The sequence below is a fragment of the Helianthus annuus genome, chromosome 9 (assembly GCF_002127325.2).
Source record: "Helianthus annuus cultivar XRQ/B chromosome 9, HanXRQr2.0-SUNRISE, whole genome shotgun sequence".
NCBI lineage: Eukaryota > Viridiplantae > Streptophyta > Magnoliopsida > Asterales > Asteraceae > Helianthus > Helianthus annuus.
This window is the reverse complement of record NC_035441.2, coordinates 9,441,136-9,459,486: the sequence shown is the minus strand read 5'-3', so window position 1 is coordinate 9,459,486 and position 18,351 is coordinate 9,441,136. Positions and strand designations below refer to the sequence as shown.

At 37.6% G+C, this 18,351-nt stretch overlaps 3 protein-coding genes across 3 annotated transcripts; all 3 read right to left on the bottom strand.

Moving 5' to 3' along the window:
* Positions 1-472: 472 nt before the first annotated feature.
* On the bottom strand, positions 473-6,504 carry LOC110877147 (disease resistance protein RPV1). The gene is made up of 9 exons (XM_035977293.1): positions 6,094-6,504; positions 5,693-6,004; positions 3,955-5,597; positions 3,740-3,850; positions 3,341-3,592; positions 2,931-3,182; positions 2,359-2,576; positions 862-896; positions 473-723 (listed from the first exon to the last, which is right to left on the bottom strand). Exons 1-3 carry the CDS (start codon positions 6,244-6,246, stop codon positions 4,023-4,025), a joined length of 2,040 nt encoding a protein of 679 aa, XP_035833186.1. The 5' UTR covers positions 6,247-6,504; the 3' UTR covers positions 473-723; positions 862-896; positions 2,359-2,576; positions 2,931-3,182; positions 3,341-3,592; positions 3,740-3,850; positions 3,955-4,022.
* On the bottom strand, positions 6,504-8,801 carry LOC110877148 (disease resistance protein RUN1). The gene is made up of 4 exons (XM_022125311.2): positions 8,253-8,801; positions 8,052-8,140; positions 7,295-7,933; positions 6,504-7,188 (listed from the first exon to the last, which is right to left on the bottom strand). Exons 1-4 carry the CDS (start codon positions 8,733-8,735, stop codon positions 6,513-6,515), a joined length of 1,887 nt encoding a protein of 628 aa, XP_021981003.1. The 5' UTR covers positions 8,736-8,801; the 3' UTR covers positions 6,504-6,512.
* Positions 8,802-10,584: 1,783 nt separating this feature from the next.
* Positions 10,585-11,763, bottom strand: LOC110875241 (uncharacterized mitochondrial protein AtMg00810-like). Its single transcript, XM_022123439.1, has one exon. It carries the CDS (start codon positions 11,761-11,763, stop codon positions 10,585-10,587), a length of 1,179 nt encoding a protein of 392 aa, XP_021979131.1.
* Between the last annotated feature and the right edge of the window lie 6,588 nt (positions 11,764-18,351).

Here is an 18,351-nt window from a genome sequence, read left to right as displayed (position 1 = left end):
AAACAAATTGCGACGTGCTTATTTTAATTTAAATATATATATATATATATATATATATATATATATATATATATATATATATATATATATATATATATATATATATATATATATATATATATATATATATAGAGAAAAAGTATATCGTACATTACGGCTTAACGTACTTCACGTACAACAACGTGCGTGATTTGCTCTATAACATGCGTGATTAATGTTTTAAATATGCGTGATTAGTGTGTTTCAACATGCGTGATTTTAGATTTTTGAGTTATAACGTGCGTGATTTTAAAGTGAACATGCGTAATTACCTGTCGTACGTGATGTACGTTAAGCCGTAATGTACATTAACCTTCCTCTATATATATATATCATTGAAAATGAAAATGAAGTTTTATTCACAACAAAATGTTTTTGGGATTGTAAGTTATAGCGAGTGTGAGTATGCTACAAAAACCGTGACCAACCAAACTAATACTGTCTCAACAATATTGGTGTCATAGCGATTTCGTCCGAACAACATTAGTATCGTTATCAATACAATGTGAAGTGTTAGTAATATTCGTTTTTACAATTTTGATCGATGTAAAACACGTATCGCCATCCTTTTGGGTATATAATGACTCTTTCTATTGCTATACCGAGTGCTGGGTATCGTATCAGTATTGTAAGGAATCAAACCGATGTCAACTGCATTCCCGCCGCAACGCGCGTGGACTCTTACTAGTTAGATACATGCACAAAGAATAAAAAAAAAACAATTTATATATTGGTTCATATGCATAAAATGGCACAAAAAAATAATGAATGGTTATTAAGACTTCAAGAGTAGTAGCTGAAAACATGACTTAAGAATATTACCAGGATTAATGTCAATGATCCAAGAGCTCCAAAACCTATAAATATTAAATCAAGTCAACTCGTCAAACCATAAAGGACTGGTCTTGTAAACATTCATACTATAAGGACTAGAATGGTATTCAGTTTCGAATGTCTATTACTGAAGTTATTAGCCCAACAGTGTAGTTAACCTACTTAAGCAATGGTCTTGCACAACACAATCACAAATGTGTTGAATTATACCCTCTTTTGTTCTAACTCTTCTTCTACCAATAGTTGCCTAACAATATCTCTGATAAAATATGTGTGCAGAAGAACTATATTTATACTTATAGGCAAAAGATCAAATACAAATAATCTTAACATACTAAACATACAAATTGAAGGAAAACCCAAAAAGACAAGGTGGCATTTTTGTAATTACCACCAACTATCAAAGTTACAACCAAAAATACCTAAAAAACCACAAATTTTTTTTTTAACATTTTTTATTAAAAAATCGCTACATTTCGTTAGCAAATTTTTTTTTTTTTTTTTTTTTTTTTTTTTTTTTTTTGCTGCTACTAAAAGTAGCGATTTTTTAATAAAAAATGTTAAAAAAATAAAATAAAATAATTTGTGTTTTTTTTTTATTTTTTTAGGTTTTTTTGGGGGGTTTAGTTTTTAGCATTTTAGCTTGGGTGGGGGGTTGGGGGGGGGGGGTGTTAGGTTTTTTTTAGGTTTTTGGGGGTGGGGGGGGGGGGGGTTAGGTTTTTTTTTAGGTTTTTGGGGGGTGGGGGGGGGGGTTAGGTTTTTTTAGGTTTTTGGGGGGGTGGGGGGGGGGGGGGTTAGGTTTTTTTAGGTTTTTGGGGGTGGGGGGAGTGGTTAGGTTTTTTTAGGTATATTTGTAGAGTAACTTTGATAGTTATTGATAATTACAAAAATGCCACCTTGTCTTTTTGAGTTTTCCTTCAATTTGTATGTTTAGTATGTTAAGATTATTTGTACAAGAACTTTACCCTATACTTATAATATATATAGGCTTTCCACTATCCCACATAACCCATTAATTAGATATACAAACATATAGGCTTTCCACTATCCCACATAACCCACATACTGGATGTTGTTTGGCATATAGAGTTGTCATCCATTTGACCAAAGTTTAAAAAAACGGAAACGAGTTTCGAGGCGTTTTCCCTTCGCCTCACGAGGCGTAAGCCTGAGGCGGAATTAAAAAATATTTATAAAAATTATATATCTTTTAAAAAATAAAATACTAAATGTAAAACATATAACTTTCCTAATGTAAATAGACTTGTGAGAATTGTTTTGGGTTAAATATGATAAAAGTTTAATGGTTAAGGGTCCTAATGTAAGTTTTGTAAATTGAATGAATAAAAAAGTTATGTACCTCATACAGACTAAGATACCCTAACACTGTGTAAAATAGCAATAACGTAACCTATCACTGTGTACTAGCAAACAGAGAATTCAAAAAAAAAAAAAAAAAAAAAAAACTTGTGCAGAAAAATTAACCTGGAACAATATAAAGAGGTCCCTTGCCATTGATCGGACTCCATCTGGCATACTGTTGGAATTAATTCAAATGGAGTTAGTCGTTGCAAGTAGGCGTTGAAGATTAGTTGGGTCAGCTGGAATAATCGACTGGTCATTCCAGCGTAAATTCTGTTCCACTTTGTTGTTCTGATTCACAAGCCAACATATACCATGCTACTTTCCAGTACCAAGAGAAGCTGGAAGTAACATGTTACAGAAAAGATGAAAACAATAGATTAGAAGCACAACTAAACTCTATTTCCCATTGCCTACATATTGGTGTTGTGTGGCATATAGATTTATCTTCAGTTCGTCTACAAAAAAGCTCAAATGGCATCTTTATTTAAAACATTACAATCTTCAGAAACAGAAAACTAACTGCAATGTTATAAGTCTCTTCAGCAAGTGGATTAAACGACACAGCAGTGATTAATTTATCAAGTCGAACATCAAATGCATATATATATCGGAGATACAACGTAATGATTACTTTGTAGCTGCTAAGAAATATTGATTACAGTACCTACTATAACATCAAATGCATAGGATACCTCAAACTGATCGATAGCACATGAAACGTAAGTCCACATAGCAATTTATCAAGTCAAATACGAGATTTAGCTAGTATGGCATTTTATCGAACAGTTGGAGTGCACAATGGATGGTTCCCATATTTCAGTTACAAAAATGAAGCAAAACCCCAGAATTGAAAACAGCAAATAACATATTCAGTTACAAACTCCAAACCCACCACTCAACTATCTACCAGCTGCTAATAATCCATAAACCAACTTTATTATATCCTGAAATTACAAACAAACCAAGTTATTAGTAGACAATACACAAGAAGCCATATATACACCATAACTGTTAACTGAGTTACTTTTTTTAACACCTACCTACCTACCATCAACCAATTCAAATCAAAGTAAGATGTTTAATTAAAAATTTAACATAATACCTGTTACAATACTTGTTTGTGACTCGAATCACCTCTCCAATGGGTGTTTCAGGGGTGTAAAACCAAACGACTCAAGCAGATCACTAGACCATACAAAATAACAAACCGTGAATTAAAAAATCCTCTGAGGAAGATGACCTATGCCTGCACTTGTTATATCTAACACTTCTAAAGATCAAGAAAAATACCGCGTATGCACGGTATTTTCGCAATTCACCCATATTGTCCTACTATATGGGTCAGGTTTCTGTACTGCAAAACGAGTCACGAAAAAAAAAATAAGAACTTGTTTCACATGAAAACCATGATGTAAAATATACCCCAAAAAATAAATATATTTTTAATTTTCACTTTTAAATAAGCTTAATATCTAAAACGTTCTAAACATCATAATCTTACCTGAAATCACCAACGCATTATCAATCTGGGAAAACGATAATACTTGAAATTACTAAAACTTTATCAATTGCCTGAACATCTATTAATAGCTGTGCTTTAACATTTGCTTGCCTGAAATCACAGACCTTCAAGGACTGATACATTTATAAATCACAAACTTAAATTGACTGTTTGAACATTAATTAACATAATGCATTAATTTTAAGAAAGCATACCTTGATATCACTGATATATTTAAGGAAATCATAAACATGATGAAATCACATGGGCTTGATTGATTGCTTCAACATCGATTGCCTGAAAGAACTTCGATCGGGTCATAACGTTGTTGATGTACGTAGGACAAAGCTGTGTATCTTGAGATTTCATGCAAGCATGTAAAACCATTGCTCAAAAGCCGCAACCTAGACCATATAATACACAGATCTTTCAACTGAAATATGCTGTTCGGAAGACGACCTATGCCCGAACCTTCTATATTTAACTTTTTCAAACATTCTAATCGTCCGAGTTCCCCTGGCAAATTCTTGACTCGAATACAAAAGGAGAGATTTAAACTTTTTAAACATTTCATGCTACAGATGCTGTTTGGAATATCTTGTAAGGATATACACTCTGTTAGGTCTAACACCTCTAAACTCTCTAATCTGCAAAGATCCTTTGGTAACTGCTCCAAAAGCAAAGATTTAAGATTAAGATATTTCAGATGCTTCAACATACAAATGTTATCTGGAAGATGCTTAATCTCTTTCATGCACAAAGTTAGCTTCTCTAGCCCTTCTAACTGCCACAGATCCTTGGGCGCCTCTGGAATACTGCCTGTAAGTGTAAGCTCTCCTAAATGTTGTAGACCACAAATAGTTGCTGAAAAAGACTCAAGGAACGTGCAAGCACATAGACCAGAAGAAATGAGCTTCTCAACATTTCCACTAGATAAGGGTAGAGGCTCGTCATATTCACATTTAACATGAAACTTTGGCAAATTATTGTTGGGATGCAATGGACATATATATGTGGACTCTACAATCAGTTTTAACTTAAGTATGCCACGATAATGATACCATTTGTCAAACAAAAACTCTGCAAAGCTATTACAACCACTTAACTTTAAGTGGAAAAGATTCTTTAGACATCCGATTGGAGCAAGAATTTCTTGAAGAAAAAAACATTTTTCAAGAATTAACTCTTCAAGTTGTGGAGTCAACCCAAGGTTAAGGTTACTCACCTTAGATCCACTGAGGTTGAGATGTTTGAGATGTGGAAATCCAACGAGCATATGGAGTTCTACCAAGTTATTACATCCACTAAGATCTAATTTCGAAATATTTGGAGTCAGCCCAAGGTTGAAGTTACTTAACTCTAAACCAGACAAGTTGAGGAATTTGAGCTTTGGACATTCATAAGGCATGTGGAATTCAACAACGTTTTTACAATCAGCAAGATTTAAAGTCTCGAGATTTGGAGTCAGCCCAAGGTTAAGGTTACTCACCTTAGAATTGCGGAGTCTGAGGGATTTTAGCTTTGGACATTCAAAAGGCATGTGTAATTCAACAAAGTTTTCACAATGATCAAGATCTAAAGTCTCGAGATTTGGAGTCAGCACAAGGTTAAAGCTACTCACCATAGAAAAACTTAGGCTGAGGTGTTTTAGCTTTGAACACTCAACAGGCATGTGGAGTTCTACCAAGTCACTACAACATGAAAGATCTAAGTCCTCGAGACTAGGAGTCTTCCCAAGGTCAAGGTTACTCACCATACAATACTCTAGGTTGAGGGATTTTAGCTTTGGAGTCATCCCAAGGTCAAAGGTTATCAAATCTGAACTACTGAGGTTAAGGAATCTTAGTTTATTAAGAACCTATCATAAGGAAAAAGGAGGATTAACATCAGTATAATCACAAAATATAGCATAATAATGAATCATGCTAAACAACCAATCCACCAATAATCTACCTTTCTTTCTCCCCCTCCCCATAATTGAGAGATATTGCTGTAATCCATTTGAAGGTAAACAAGCATATTTGCTTGAAATGTTTTAGGTAAACACTGAAAAGGGTATCCATGCCATCTTAGATATCGTAAAGTGTTTGGTAAGTATTGGTCAATCTGATCAGTTTCCAATGTGAAATCTTCACCATACACGTCATCTTCAGTACTATACACGTCAAGGAATCTAAGTCCCTTCATCTTTCTGAACCCTTTCATAGTTGTAGCTATATCAAGAGATACATCAACTATTTTTATACTTCTAGTTGCTTCAGTACCCTGCAAATAAAAGAGCTAAGATGACACTTTTGTCCTAACAAATAGAATTTGGTTGGGTTTTCTATCTTAAAAATAAATTTAAACCTTACCAAGTCATTAACTAATATATCTTCAATTTCCTCTTTAATCCATAATCGGCTATGTTTGCCAGGCTCATCAGGATGCAAACGGCGAACGATATTCATGCCCATTTCTTCAATACGATCATGCATATCTAAACGCCCATAATCTGAAACAGTCATCAATGATTTCTGCTCAAGAACTTTTAAAGCAAATCGTGCATGGAATCCACAACTTTCCAGTATTCTGATTGCTTTGTCTTTTGTTTCACCTTTCAATATGCATGCAACTTCTAGGAATACTTCTTTGTGATCCTGCTCTAGACCAATAAAGCTTAGTTCCAGCCTTTTCAAAGTTTGCTTTTCTGGAATTGTTTTTAGTCTTTCTATGGCATCACTCCATTCACACTCAGTTTTACCACAAAGAGATGAACCCAAAACTTTGATTGTTAAGGGAAGCCCTGCAGCATAATGTACAACTTTTCTTGAGAGCTCTTCATACCCTTCGATTGAATCTCTCTACCAAATGCATACTTACTGAAGAGGCGAATTCCTTCCTCGTGCGATAACAGATTGACATCAAGAATAGACTTCACTTGGTGTGCAACCAACACATGCTCATCTCTTGTTGTAATGATGATTGTACTTCCTGACTTAAACCAACTATGCTCACCTGCTAACGCCTCAAGCTGCTCGATATCATCCACATCATCCAGAACAACAAGTACCTTTCTACTACCCAACATTTTTTTCATCATCATTTCTCCTTCGTAAACACTTGTTATATCAATGCTTTTATCATTCAACACATCTTTAAGGACCTGTTGTTGCAATTTCTTCAAACCAGAGCCTTTTGATGCTTCTCTGACATTCTCAACAAAGCTTTTACCTTCGTACCAAATGGAGATATAATTAAAAACAGCTCTAGCCAAAGTCGTCTTCCCACCACCTCCAATCCCCTTGATCCCTATTACGTGAACATCATCAGAATCAGCTTCTATATTTGAAAGTACTTCCTTTACACGGGTCTCCATGCCTATTAATTTTTCATCGACACTCGAATCAATGAAACGTAGCTCTAGTGAAATATCTTCAACAACTTTTTGTATGAATTTGGCTTCATATCTATGTGTCAAGGAAGAATAAGTTAGAATACTAAAAAACCCCAGTTAAACAATTAAATAAAAAATTATAAAATGCAATCATATATGACTTAACAACAAGGAATTACCCATCAGAAGTAGTCTTTAACTCTCTCCCAGCCAAATCAGCTGCTTCTTTCATAGCATCTCTCCATTTTCCAGCAGCATCTTTCTTTTCATGTTTGGCAAAGGCTTCTTTAACTGCCCCACTTTGGTGGCGGACTTCAGTGGGTTCCACATTAAAGAAAACAGGGTAAGCAGTCCGCCCGGTCGTCTTGTGGCACTCCATAATCTGGACGAGCTCGTCTAAGCACCACGATGAAGATGCATAGTTCTTGGAGAATACAATGATGTAAATTCTCGAGTCTTCAATGGATCTCATGAGCTGATCATTAATCCTTTTCCCTTTCTCGATTTTCTCGTCATCTTTGTAAGTTATAATGCCTCGGTTGTGAAGAGCATGATAGAGATGATCAACAATGGTCTTACGGGTGTCTTCACCCCTAAAACTCAAAAATACATCATACTTGAACCTCTTTCCAACAGAGCTTTCACCTTCAAGTCGAATGGATGTATGATCACAAATATTTCTCGCCAAAGTGGTCTCCCCACCACCTCCAATCACCTGGGTTTCCCTGCCTACTAACTTCCCATCAACACTCAAATTAAAGAATTGTAGCTTTCTCGAAACCTCTTCAACAACTTGCTGGATATATTTAGCTTCACACCTGTGTGTTAAATAAGTTTCACTTAGTTTACCCAGGATCCCACATGAAACCTAATTTAGATGACATGAATGTTGTTAAACAGAGATTGGAAAGAAACAAAAATGAAGGATGTAGTTACCCATTAAAAGTGTTTTTTAACTCCATCCCAGTCAGGCAGGCTGCTTCTTTGAGAGCATCTCTCCATCTTCCAACATTATCTTCCTTTTCCTGTTTGGCAAAGTCCAAATCTTTCTTAATATTAACAAATCAAGAAACTTATTCTACTCTAAAACACAAGTCACATCAGTAACAAATACAATTGCAATGATAAAGATGTTACCTGATCTACATCTTCAGACGTCCTCTTCCTCTTCCTTGTGAACAGATTAAAGAAGGAGAACATCCCGCTTCCCTTTTCATGTTTGGCAACAAGTTTGGCAAATGCTTCTCCAACTGGCCCACTTTGGTTGCTGACTTCAGTGGGTTCCACATCAAAGAAGACGGGGTAAGTAGTCTGCTCGGCTGTCTTCTGGCACTTGATAATCTCCACCAGCTCGTCTAAGCAGCATGATGAAGATGCATAGTTCTTGGAGAATACAACTATGTGAAACCTCGAGTCTTGAATAGATCGGATGAGCTGATCATCTATTCTTCCCTCTTTCTCGAATTTTTCATCAGCTTTGTAAGTTGTAATACCTTTCTCCAGAAGAGCATGATAGAGAGGATCAACAAAGGTCGCAAGGGTGTCTTCACCCCTGAAACTTAAGAAAACATCATACTTGAAGCTCTTTTGAATGGATGAAGTTGAAGTAGAAGATGCCATTGATCAACGTATGCTTCAAATATGGAAGAAAATAAAATCTTTATTAGTTGGGAGAAATCAATCTGTATGAACTGAATGGACGAGGAAAAAGTGTGGAGATAAGTTAAAGAGTACGATTATTAAATTTTCAACGAAAAGATTAGGAAGTTTCTGTGAAATTTTAATAGCCGTTATCGTTTTTTTCCAAGTAAAAAGCAAAAGGTACTGAGGCACTATACTTTTTTTTTGCTTTCGGCATCCCTTTCTAGATATTTAATGATTACATCTAGATCAATGGTTTTGTAGGCACTTGTTCACCACACATTGATAGTTGTACATTGTTGTGAACTTTTGTTGTAAAAAGCTTAGGCGAGTGGGTGTGGTATACCGCCCCTAGTCACATCATCTTCGTTAGCGTCCTATGGCGCCCACACCCATCCCCTGCCTGCTATATAGGGGGTGATATACATGCCTCGGCCAGCTCAGTAACGACCCAAAATGTGAGTTGTTCGAGATTTTTTTGGTCAAAAGTTACCGTTGGCAAAACGGTCAATTTAAAAAAAATTAAGTTTTAATTATTAATTTTAATTCTATAAATGTACTACCTCGTTTACTCAAATATTCATCCATTCCCCATCGATTCCCATCTTAAAACTTTACAGACTTTATCATATTCACACAATATTTCTAACTTTATCATATTTTATTGAAATGTTTTTTTCTTTATATTGTTATAAATAAAATTGGCATATAAATTAAAAAAATACAAAATATGATAAAAAAATAATTAGGTAATTATGATGAGGGCTTTAAACCATTGAATGCAATTTAAATGGAAGGGTTTTAAAGCCCCCATATGAGGTAGCGCCTAAATATATCCGACGTGGCCTAATAAAAGCCCTAGAAACACACCCCTAGCCTTAATGGTTTCTTGTAGTTACATTTGTAAACTTCTTGGTAATTTTGTATTTGATTTGATGTGGTCAACCAAGAAAAGAGTAGTAGCATGTGTAATTAGAGTTATTAAAATAGTGTGTAGCTTGAACTCCCTTGGTAAAAGCAAAAAGAGCTCAGTTGAAATCGGGTAATTTACAAACTGAGTTAGTTCGGCTTGAGTCTTTTGCAAATAGAGGTGGCTCAGCTTGTTTACAAACAGCTTGGTTTGGCTCCATTTATTATTATTTTAATTTATTATATAATATTCATACAAACTTGTTCACGAGGATTGATGCTTTTAGCTAGTTTCCTCATCACTTTGTAAAAACAGTTGCTACATATACGTTTTGAAGTAGTCCATGCGCAAATACTATTTGTTGTACACCTGTGAATACCAAGTCTAGGGATGTCTCAATAACTATGGCTTAAAGATCGCACGTAAAATATTATAAAAGGTTAGCCTATACTAAAGGGCACTTGTTATTGATCATACCTACAACGGTTAAAAACTTTATTCCAAATACTTTTTTTCTGACCTGGGTCCCTAACTTTTCCATTTTCTTGCCATTTTGATCACATTGACTGACTCAGTCTAAAAATCTGGTTATAACCAGGGGTATTTTTGGCATAACTCTTGCGTAGTGATAATCAGGGGTAGTTTACAACATAATTTATAAACCTCATAATAATTTAATGCCAAAAATATCCCTGGTTATAACCTGGTTTTAGACTAAGTTAAGCAATGTGATCAAAAAGGCAAGAAAAAGGAAAAGTCATGGACCCTGTGAGGATAATTAGCCTTGAAGAAATCAATTACAATCACAACAATATATACACGATTAGGCTCCACTATTCTAGGAGAGATATACACTAACTAAAAATACAACATTGACTAAATCATAATTTTAAATAATTGAATTGTTTCCTTTTTGTTTTATCCTCTGTTACCCCCCTTCAAGCGAATCGGTGGTGGTTCGACACGAAGTAGGTTTCTGAAGTGTTCAAACAGGGGTCTTGGAAGACTCTTGGTGAAGGTGTCGGCCACTTGGAGCTTGGTTTGTACGTATTTTTTTTGTAGTCCACCGTCAGAGATTAACTCACGAATGAAGTGACAGTCGATATCGATGTGTTTAGCTCTCTTGTGCGCCACCGGATTTTGACTTAGGAAAAATGCACTTTTATTGTCACATAATAAAGTGGGTTTTGTAGCTGGTAAAGCATGAAGTTCTTTGAGAAGGTTTGACAGCCAAACAATTTCAACAGCGGTGTTAGCCAAAGCTCGATATTCGGATTCACAGCTTGAGCGAGACATAGTGGGTTGTTTCTTTGCACTCCATGAGACCAAATTTCCGCCAAGGTAAACCGAGTAGCCATAGGTGGAACGTCGTGTTTCTATGCAGCGAGCCCAATCAGCATATGAATATCCTACAAGAGTAGTGTTAGTAGGACTAGAAAATGTGAGACCATAAGATAGAGTTCCCTTAACATAACGGAGAATTCGTTTGACAAGTTGAAAGTGAGAGGTGGTGGGATTATGAAGGAATTGGCTAGCTTGGTTGACTGCATATGATAGGTCCGGTCGAGTGATAGTAAAATATTGAAGGGCTCCCACTAGAGATTGATACAAGGTGGGATCATGAAATGGTGTGCCGGGAGTGGAGAAATAATCGGTGGAAGATAGAGGTGTGGCAACGGGTTTGGAGTCAAGATGGTCGGCTCTGGCAAGGATATCATATGCATACTTGGTTTGGCTGAGAAAGAAACCAGCAGATGAATGAAGGACTTCGATACCAAGGAAGTAGCTTAAAGGACCAAGGTCTTTGAGCTTGAACTCGGTGTTTAAACAAGATGTGAATGTGTTTATGAGAGTTTCATTGTTGCCAATGACGATAACATGGTCTACATAGACAAGAAGATAAATGAGATTGTTATCCTTGTTGTAGACAAACAAGGATGGATCAGATTTACTGCAAACGAAATCGAGAGAAATAAGAAAGGTACTCAATCGTTGAAACCAAGCACGTGGTGCTTGTTTTAGACCATACAAGGCACGTTTGAGTCGACATACATGGTGTGGGAAGTCTGAGTCGATAAAACACGGCGGTTGTTCCATGTAAACGGTTTCGGTTAAGTTTCCGTTGAGGAAGGCATTGTTAACGTGAAGTTGACGAAGATTCCATTTAAAAATGGTGGCAAGTCTTAAAACAACACGAACAGTTGAGGATTTGATAACGGGGCTGAAGGCGTGAGAGAAGTCTAAGTGTTGGAACCTGAAGGTTTATTCATGCAGGTGAATATAGTACAGGGGTTACAAGGGTTGTTTTTGTTATTTCTTTATATATGTTTCGGGCCGATTTGGATGTTATAGGGCCGACTCGCAATCCATTAGTAATAGGGCTTAGGTTTCGGTCCTAGTGTCTAGTATATATACACACCTCAACCTTAGGGTTGAGGTTGTTGATAGTTGAACCGGTTGCGAGTCCCTGTGGTTATTCTTGTATCAGTCTACGTTCACCGTTGAATGCAAGAATATTTGGTTTGTGATTTCGATTACTTTCAACTATCATTGATTATTATTGTTGTTTAATCTTGAATCATCTTGTGACTGAATTCCGCGCTTTCACAAGATATTATTGATATCATTGATTGATCCTGCGAGGGTTTTACAATTGGTATCAGAGCCAAGAAACCATTCTTGGTTCGGTTTTGATATCAATCGGATTCAAGGTTAAACAAATATTACTAACCGGTTTTGTGGTGATTGTTTTGCAGTGAAAGGAATCGATTATACTGATCTGTTCTTGGTGTTTTTGTTAAAAAAAAGTTACTGATTTGGATCGTATAATTTTCAGAAATCTGTTTGCTGATTTTTCGGAGCTGATTGAAGAAAATTCAAAGATTTCAAATCTTTGAATTTTGGAAGTGCTGAAAATCCGGGATTCCGAGTCAACAGTTCTTATCACTTATCTGTTTTGCAGGTCTCGACTCGCAACCACAGAGGTCTCGGCTTGTCCTGTTTTTCATCTCGACTCGCAACAACAGAGGTCTCGGTTTGTCCTGTTTTGGTCTCGACTCGCAACGATTGTAGGTCTCGAGTCAAGTCTCGAGCTGTGCTGTTTTAGTCTCGACTCGCAATCGGCTGGTCTCGACAAGTGGTGGGTGACTCGCAACGAATCAAGTCTCGAGTTATTTGTTTTTGGTCTCGACTCGAAACCACGTTCTCGACTCGCAACGTCAAACATAAACTCGTGTTTTGGACTGTTGAACTGTTGATCTTTTGGACTGTTAAACTGTTGGACTGTTGGACTGTTGGACCTTAATTAATTTAATTAATTAACTATAAGCAAACATGTCAACTGCTAATGACCTAGCTGTCACAAACGCTCAGCAAGAGTTGGACTCAAAAATTGGAACCAGCTCTCGTATTCCAAGGCTCTTAGATGCTAATGACTTTCCTGAATGGAAGTGGCGTTTTGAGCAACATATCAAGTTTAAGGAGCCCAAGCTTTGGAGGGTTATTGAAAGAGGTCCTAGAGAAATCATGTATGAGAGGGAGACGAACCCTGGAGTCAATGTCAAGAAACCTCGTGCTGAATATACTGACGAAGATTACGCTATTGTCGAAGAAGATAATCGAGCAATCGGATACTTGACCATGGGACTGGGGTCAGACATTGCTATGGGATTTCGCACTTGCAAATCAGCCAAAGAACTGTGGGAAGCATTGATCGATGTATACGAAGGGAATGAAGACATGAGGGAAAGCAGAAGGAACCTGTTGAGGCAAAACTTCAATAATTTCAACTATGTCTATGGGGAAACCATTGAGAATCTGATTCAGCGTTTCTCAAAGATCATTACTCAAATGGATCTAGAAGAAATACTTCCTTCAAAGGCTGCTCAGAATCGACAACTTCTGAATGCCTTGCCTAAGAGTTGGGATAATCACGTTGCTATGATCAAGCGAACCAAAGATCTCGCAAGATGCACCTTGACTGAAATGATTTCACACATCAAAGCATGTGAGCTTGATGACAAGCAACGGGAGAATAATCACAAGTCCAGTTTGTTAGCCGCAGGCATTTCTGTTTCTTCCACCAATCCAAGCAATGACAACACTGCACTGATTTCACAGAATGGATCGAAAAAGGCTACCTCTGGGTCAACCACTACTGTGCATTACTCTAGCTCAAGCTCCTCATCGCCTGCAGCAAAAATCGCCACACCTTCTTCAGCAAAATCTGAGCTCATCGCCTTCTTTTCTCAGCAATCGAAAGAGAATCTGGAGGTCGCTGCTTCTGTGATAAATTGTTTGAATGCTTTTGTTGCAGGTAAAATACAACCTCCTAGCTGGTCGTTGAATGATCTATTTCAGTATCATCCTGAAGATGTGGAGGAGATGGACATCACCTGGCAAATGGCAATGGCAGCATTCAGAGCACAAAGATTTGCAAATAAGACTGGCAGAAATAGATGGGGCTCTTCTTTCTCAAACTCTGCAAATGTTCCAATGAAGTTACGCTGCTACAACTGCCATGAGCAAGGTCATTTGGCAAGAAACTGTCCTAAGCCCAACAACAACAACAAAGACTTTACTCCTGCGCATCCTGCTCCTCCAAACCCTGAAAGGGCTCTTGTGACGACAAACGATTCAACTGTTGCTGGTGAAGGAACTCAGAGTTCAGCCCTTGTTGTTCAACCAAGTGCAGATTTCAATTGGGATGATGAAATTCAACGTCTGAACATCTCTCAACCAGAAATCCAGAGTGCTGCTCAAAACATAGCATTCATGACTTCAGATGAAAAGGACTCTTCGCCAGATGCTGAGCCTCAAGCTGAGAACTTTGCATTCATGACCAAAATCCTGTCAGCTCCTGTTCATGGACTCACTGCTGAAGAGGTACGTTCTATTTTCTATACTACTGAATGCAGAGAAAGAGTTGAGGCTTATAGAATACATAATGCTGAACTTATTCAAGATTATCAAGATCTTAAGAATAAAAACTTTACTTTGGCCAAAAATGAAAAACTTTACAAAGAAAAAATTGAGGCCCAAAGAAATGATATAGTTCAGCTAAAAGAAGACCTCAGTGCTAAAAACTGTAATTTCCTAGATGCTCTAGCCAAAATTAGCGACCTGACCAAAGAATTAGAGGACTTGAAAGTCAAATATCAGATAAATGAAATCAATATTAAAAAAATTGACACCTCTAGTAATTTGGTCAAGAACATCTGTGACATACAACTAGAGTATAAAGAAAAGAAAGGGGCTGGTTTGGGATACACAAAAACTCCTCCTCCATACAATCATAACTACACTTATATGCCTTTCACGGAAGAGGAGTTACTCAATGAGGGCAAGATGACTTACGGTCCAAAAACCGATAAGTCATCGATCAACAACAAATCTGTTGATAAACAACCAGGTCATTCAATGAATTTTGTCTCAAAAGGAAATGTTGATCCTAACCAGTCGTTTGTATGTGCAGAAAAAGTTGATGTGAAATGTGAAGAGACACTTGGGGGAGAACAAGTTTTAAATTCTGATTCACAAAAACCCTGTTTTGATGAAAATAATCCTGATCTTATTTTGGGACAAAGTATTTTTAGCATGTTACTTTCTTTAGCTGCTAATGGGCCTGATGTTTTGGGCAAGACTGATGATGTTTGTGTTGAAACTGTGAACATTAATTCTGGTGATGAATTTTCTTCGGTTAATAATTGTGAATGTGATGGTTCTAATATGTCAGATGATAGTGTTGCAGGTGAGGTCCCTTAGGATACATTCAGTGAAACCACTGACACTTCTTCTCAAGAAAATCATGAATGTCCTGATTCTTCTTCTGAATCGGTCTCAGTGGGAGTCCCTAATGTTGAATCTAGTGGGACCCCATTGGAAACCGTTGATACACATGTTGAAGAAGCATGTGTTAGTGAAATTTCAAATGCTTCTGAAATTGAAACTGAATCAAAAATCATCGACAAAGAATTAAATGGTAATTTGAACGTAAAATCTTCAACAGATGTTTTACCAAATAAAACTGATCTCAAATCGTCAGATTTTCAAGGAAAAGGTAATCACAGCAAGAAAGTCGTGTTTGAATCGCAACATACATCACATGCTTGTGAAACGTCGAATCAGGTGAACCCAGATCGCTCTAAACGAAAGCCAGCAAAAATCGCCAAACCTGAAAAGCAAAGCAGGAACAATTTTCAGAAAAACCCGAAACTCCACACATTGAAACGACAAACTTTCTTCAACTGTGGAATTGCGGGACATATTGCACGAAATTGTGTCCATCCCCCAAAGAAGTCATCTGAGCACAAAGGCTTCAAAAATCAGAAGGATAAATCAAATCGAACTAGTTGTTCAAAGCCCATGAACGTCACAAAGACAGAGGCAATGAAGAATAACAGTCGAAGGACCAAGCCTTCTGATTTAGACTGGAATGCAGCCAAACAAAGAAACCAACAGAATCAAAAATTTTTTCAAAGACACAAACAAAATGTTTTTGATAATTATTGTTCTAACTGGTCCTATCAACACTGGAAACCAAAGGTAAAGGCTGCCCAGTCGAACATGAATGCAAATCCTTTTGTCAACAGAGATAAATCAAAATTTTTGAATAAAGATAATCTGATTTGGCAAAAAGTAACGTACATTGATGCATATGGAAAACCCAGATCCACTATGGGCTGGGTTCCCAAATCTAACTAATCTCGCAAATCGTGCAGGAACAGCTATGGAGGACTACCGTGCGCCTCTGGTACATGGATAGTGGCTGTTCCAGGCATATGACAGGGGACTTGACTCAGCTGGTCAATGTAAAAGAATTTGACGGGGGTTATGTCTCTTTTGCGGGAGGAGAATCTGGTAGAATCACATTGAAGGGAACAGTGAAAAACGGTGTCTTAAGCTTCGAAAACGTGAATTATGTTCCTGAACTGAAACACAATTTGCTGAGCATTTCACAAATTTGTGACCGAGGAAATTCAGTGCATTTTACAAAGAAGGGATGTTATGTTTTGAAACCAGGGATTGTTATTCCTGAAGATTGGTTTTTAATGATTGCCGAGAGAAAAGGAAATGCTTATGTCATCGATATGAACAAGAAGCCGTGTGAAGAGATCACTTGCTTGTTTTCAAAGATATCAGAACATGATGGTCTATTGTGGCATCGTCGTCTCGGGCACGTGAACATGAAAAATTTAAATCGTCTTGCCAAAGGTCAGCTGGTGCGTGATCTGCCAATTAAAGACTTTATGTTGGTAGAGAAATGTGTTGCCTGCGCTAAAGGCAAAGCTCATTGAAAGCCGCACAAATCTAAGTCTACTCCCTCAACCAAAGCCGTACTTGAGTTACTTCATATGGATCTCTTTGGGCCTGTAAATGTTTTGAGCATTGGCAAGAAGGCATACTGTCTCGTGATAGTTGATGACTATTCACGATACACCTGGGTGTATTTTCTGAGTCACAAGAGTGAGGCAGCAGTTTTGATCAAACAATTCATCACCTTGGTTGAAAATCAAGCTAGCAAAAGGGTTAAAGCGATTCGATCAGATAATGGGACAGAATACAAAAGTGTTACCATGAATACTTTCTGTGCAGAGAAGGGAATTGATCAACAGTACAGTGCTCCTCGAACTCCACAGCAGAACGGTGTTGCTGAAAGGCGAAATCGTACTCTTATAGAGGCTGCACGTACTATGCTGGCTGACTCCAAGCTTCCTAGTTTCTTCTGGGCTGAAGCTGTTAGCACGGCCTGTTATGTCCAGAATCATGCTTTAGTGAATAAACGTCATATGAAAACTCCTTATGAGATTCTGGAAGGAAACAAACCTTCGTTTTCACACTTTCGCATCTTTGGTTGTCCATGTGTGTTATTACTAATGGACACTAATGGAAAGTTTGAAGTCAAAGGAGACGACTGTTACTTTGTTGGATATTCTAAAGGCTCAGCTTATAGAGTGTACAACAAAGTAACCAAAAAGGTCGTTGAGTCGTGCAACATTGAATGGCTAGAGGAAAACTCTACGGATGCTAGAGTCGGCCCAGATTGGTTATATGATTATGCTACTTTGTTTAAATCTTTTAACGTGTTGCCAAGTGTTTCTACAGGTGCAGGAACGTCGATGCCGCATCAACCATTGTCATTTGGTGACACTGAGGAAGAAGAACAATCCGTAAACGAATCAAAAAGCCACACTGTTGATCCCCCGGGGATAGTTTTTACTCCTCACCCTTCACCACAACAGGTGTCCCATCACTCCCCTGAAGGTGCTTCAACAAGTGGTGCTTCACCCAGTGTTTCAGGCTCTTCACTGTTTCCTGATCCGATTCCGGAGGATTGTTCTGTTGTCACTCCATTCATCCATCATTCTACAGCACCTAATGAGGGGGAGTCAAGCCACACCATTTCTGATGATCAAAATGCTGCTTCCGAAGACGAGATAGCTCCAGATATAGCCATACCTACAAGTGTCCAGCGAAATCATCCTATAGAGAATGTCATTGGCCCTGTCAACGCAGGGGTCATGACCAGGAGTCAATCTGGAGTCATCAATACTTGTTTATACTCTTGCTATCTTTCTCAGATTGAACCTAAATTCGTTGATATCGCTTTGCAGGAACCTGGATGGGTTGATGCAATGCACGAAGAATTGAACCAATTTGAGAAGCTTGGAGTATGGAAGCTTGTTA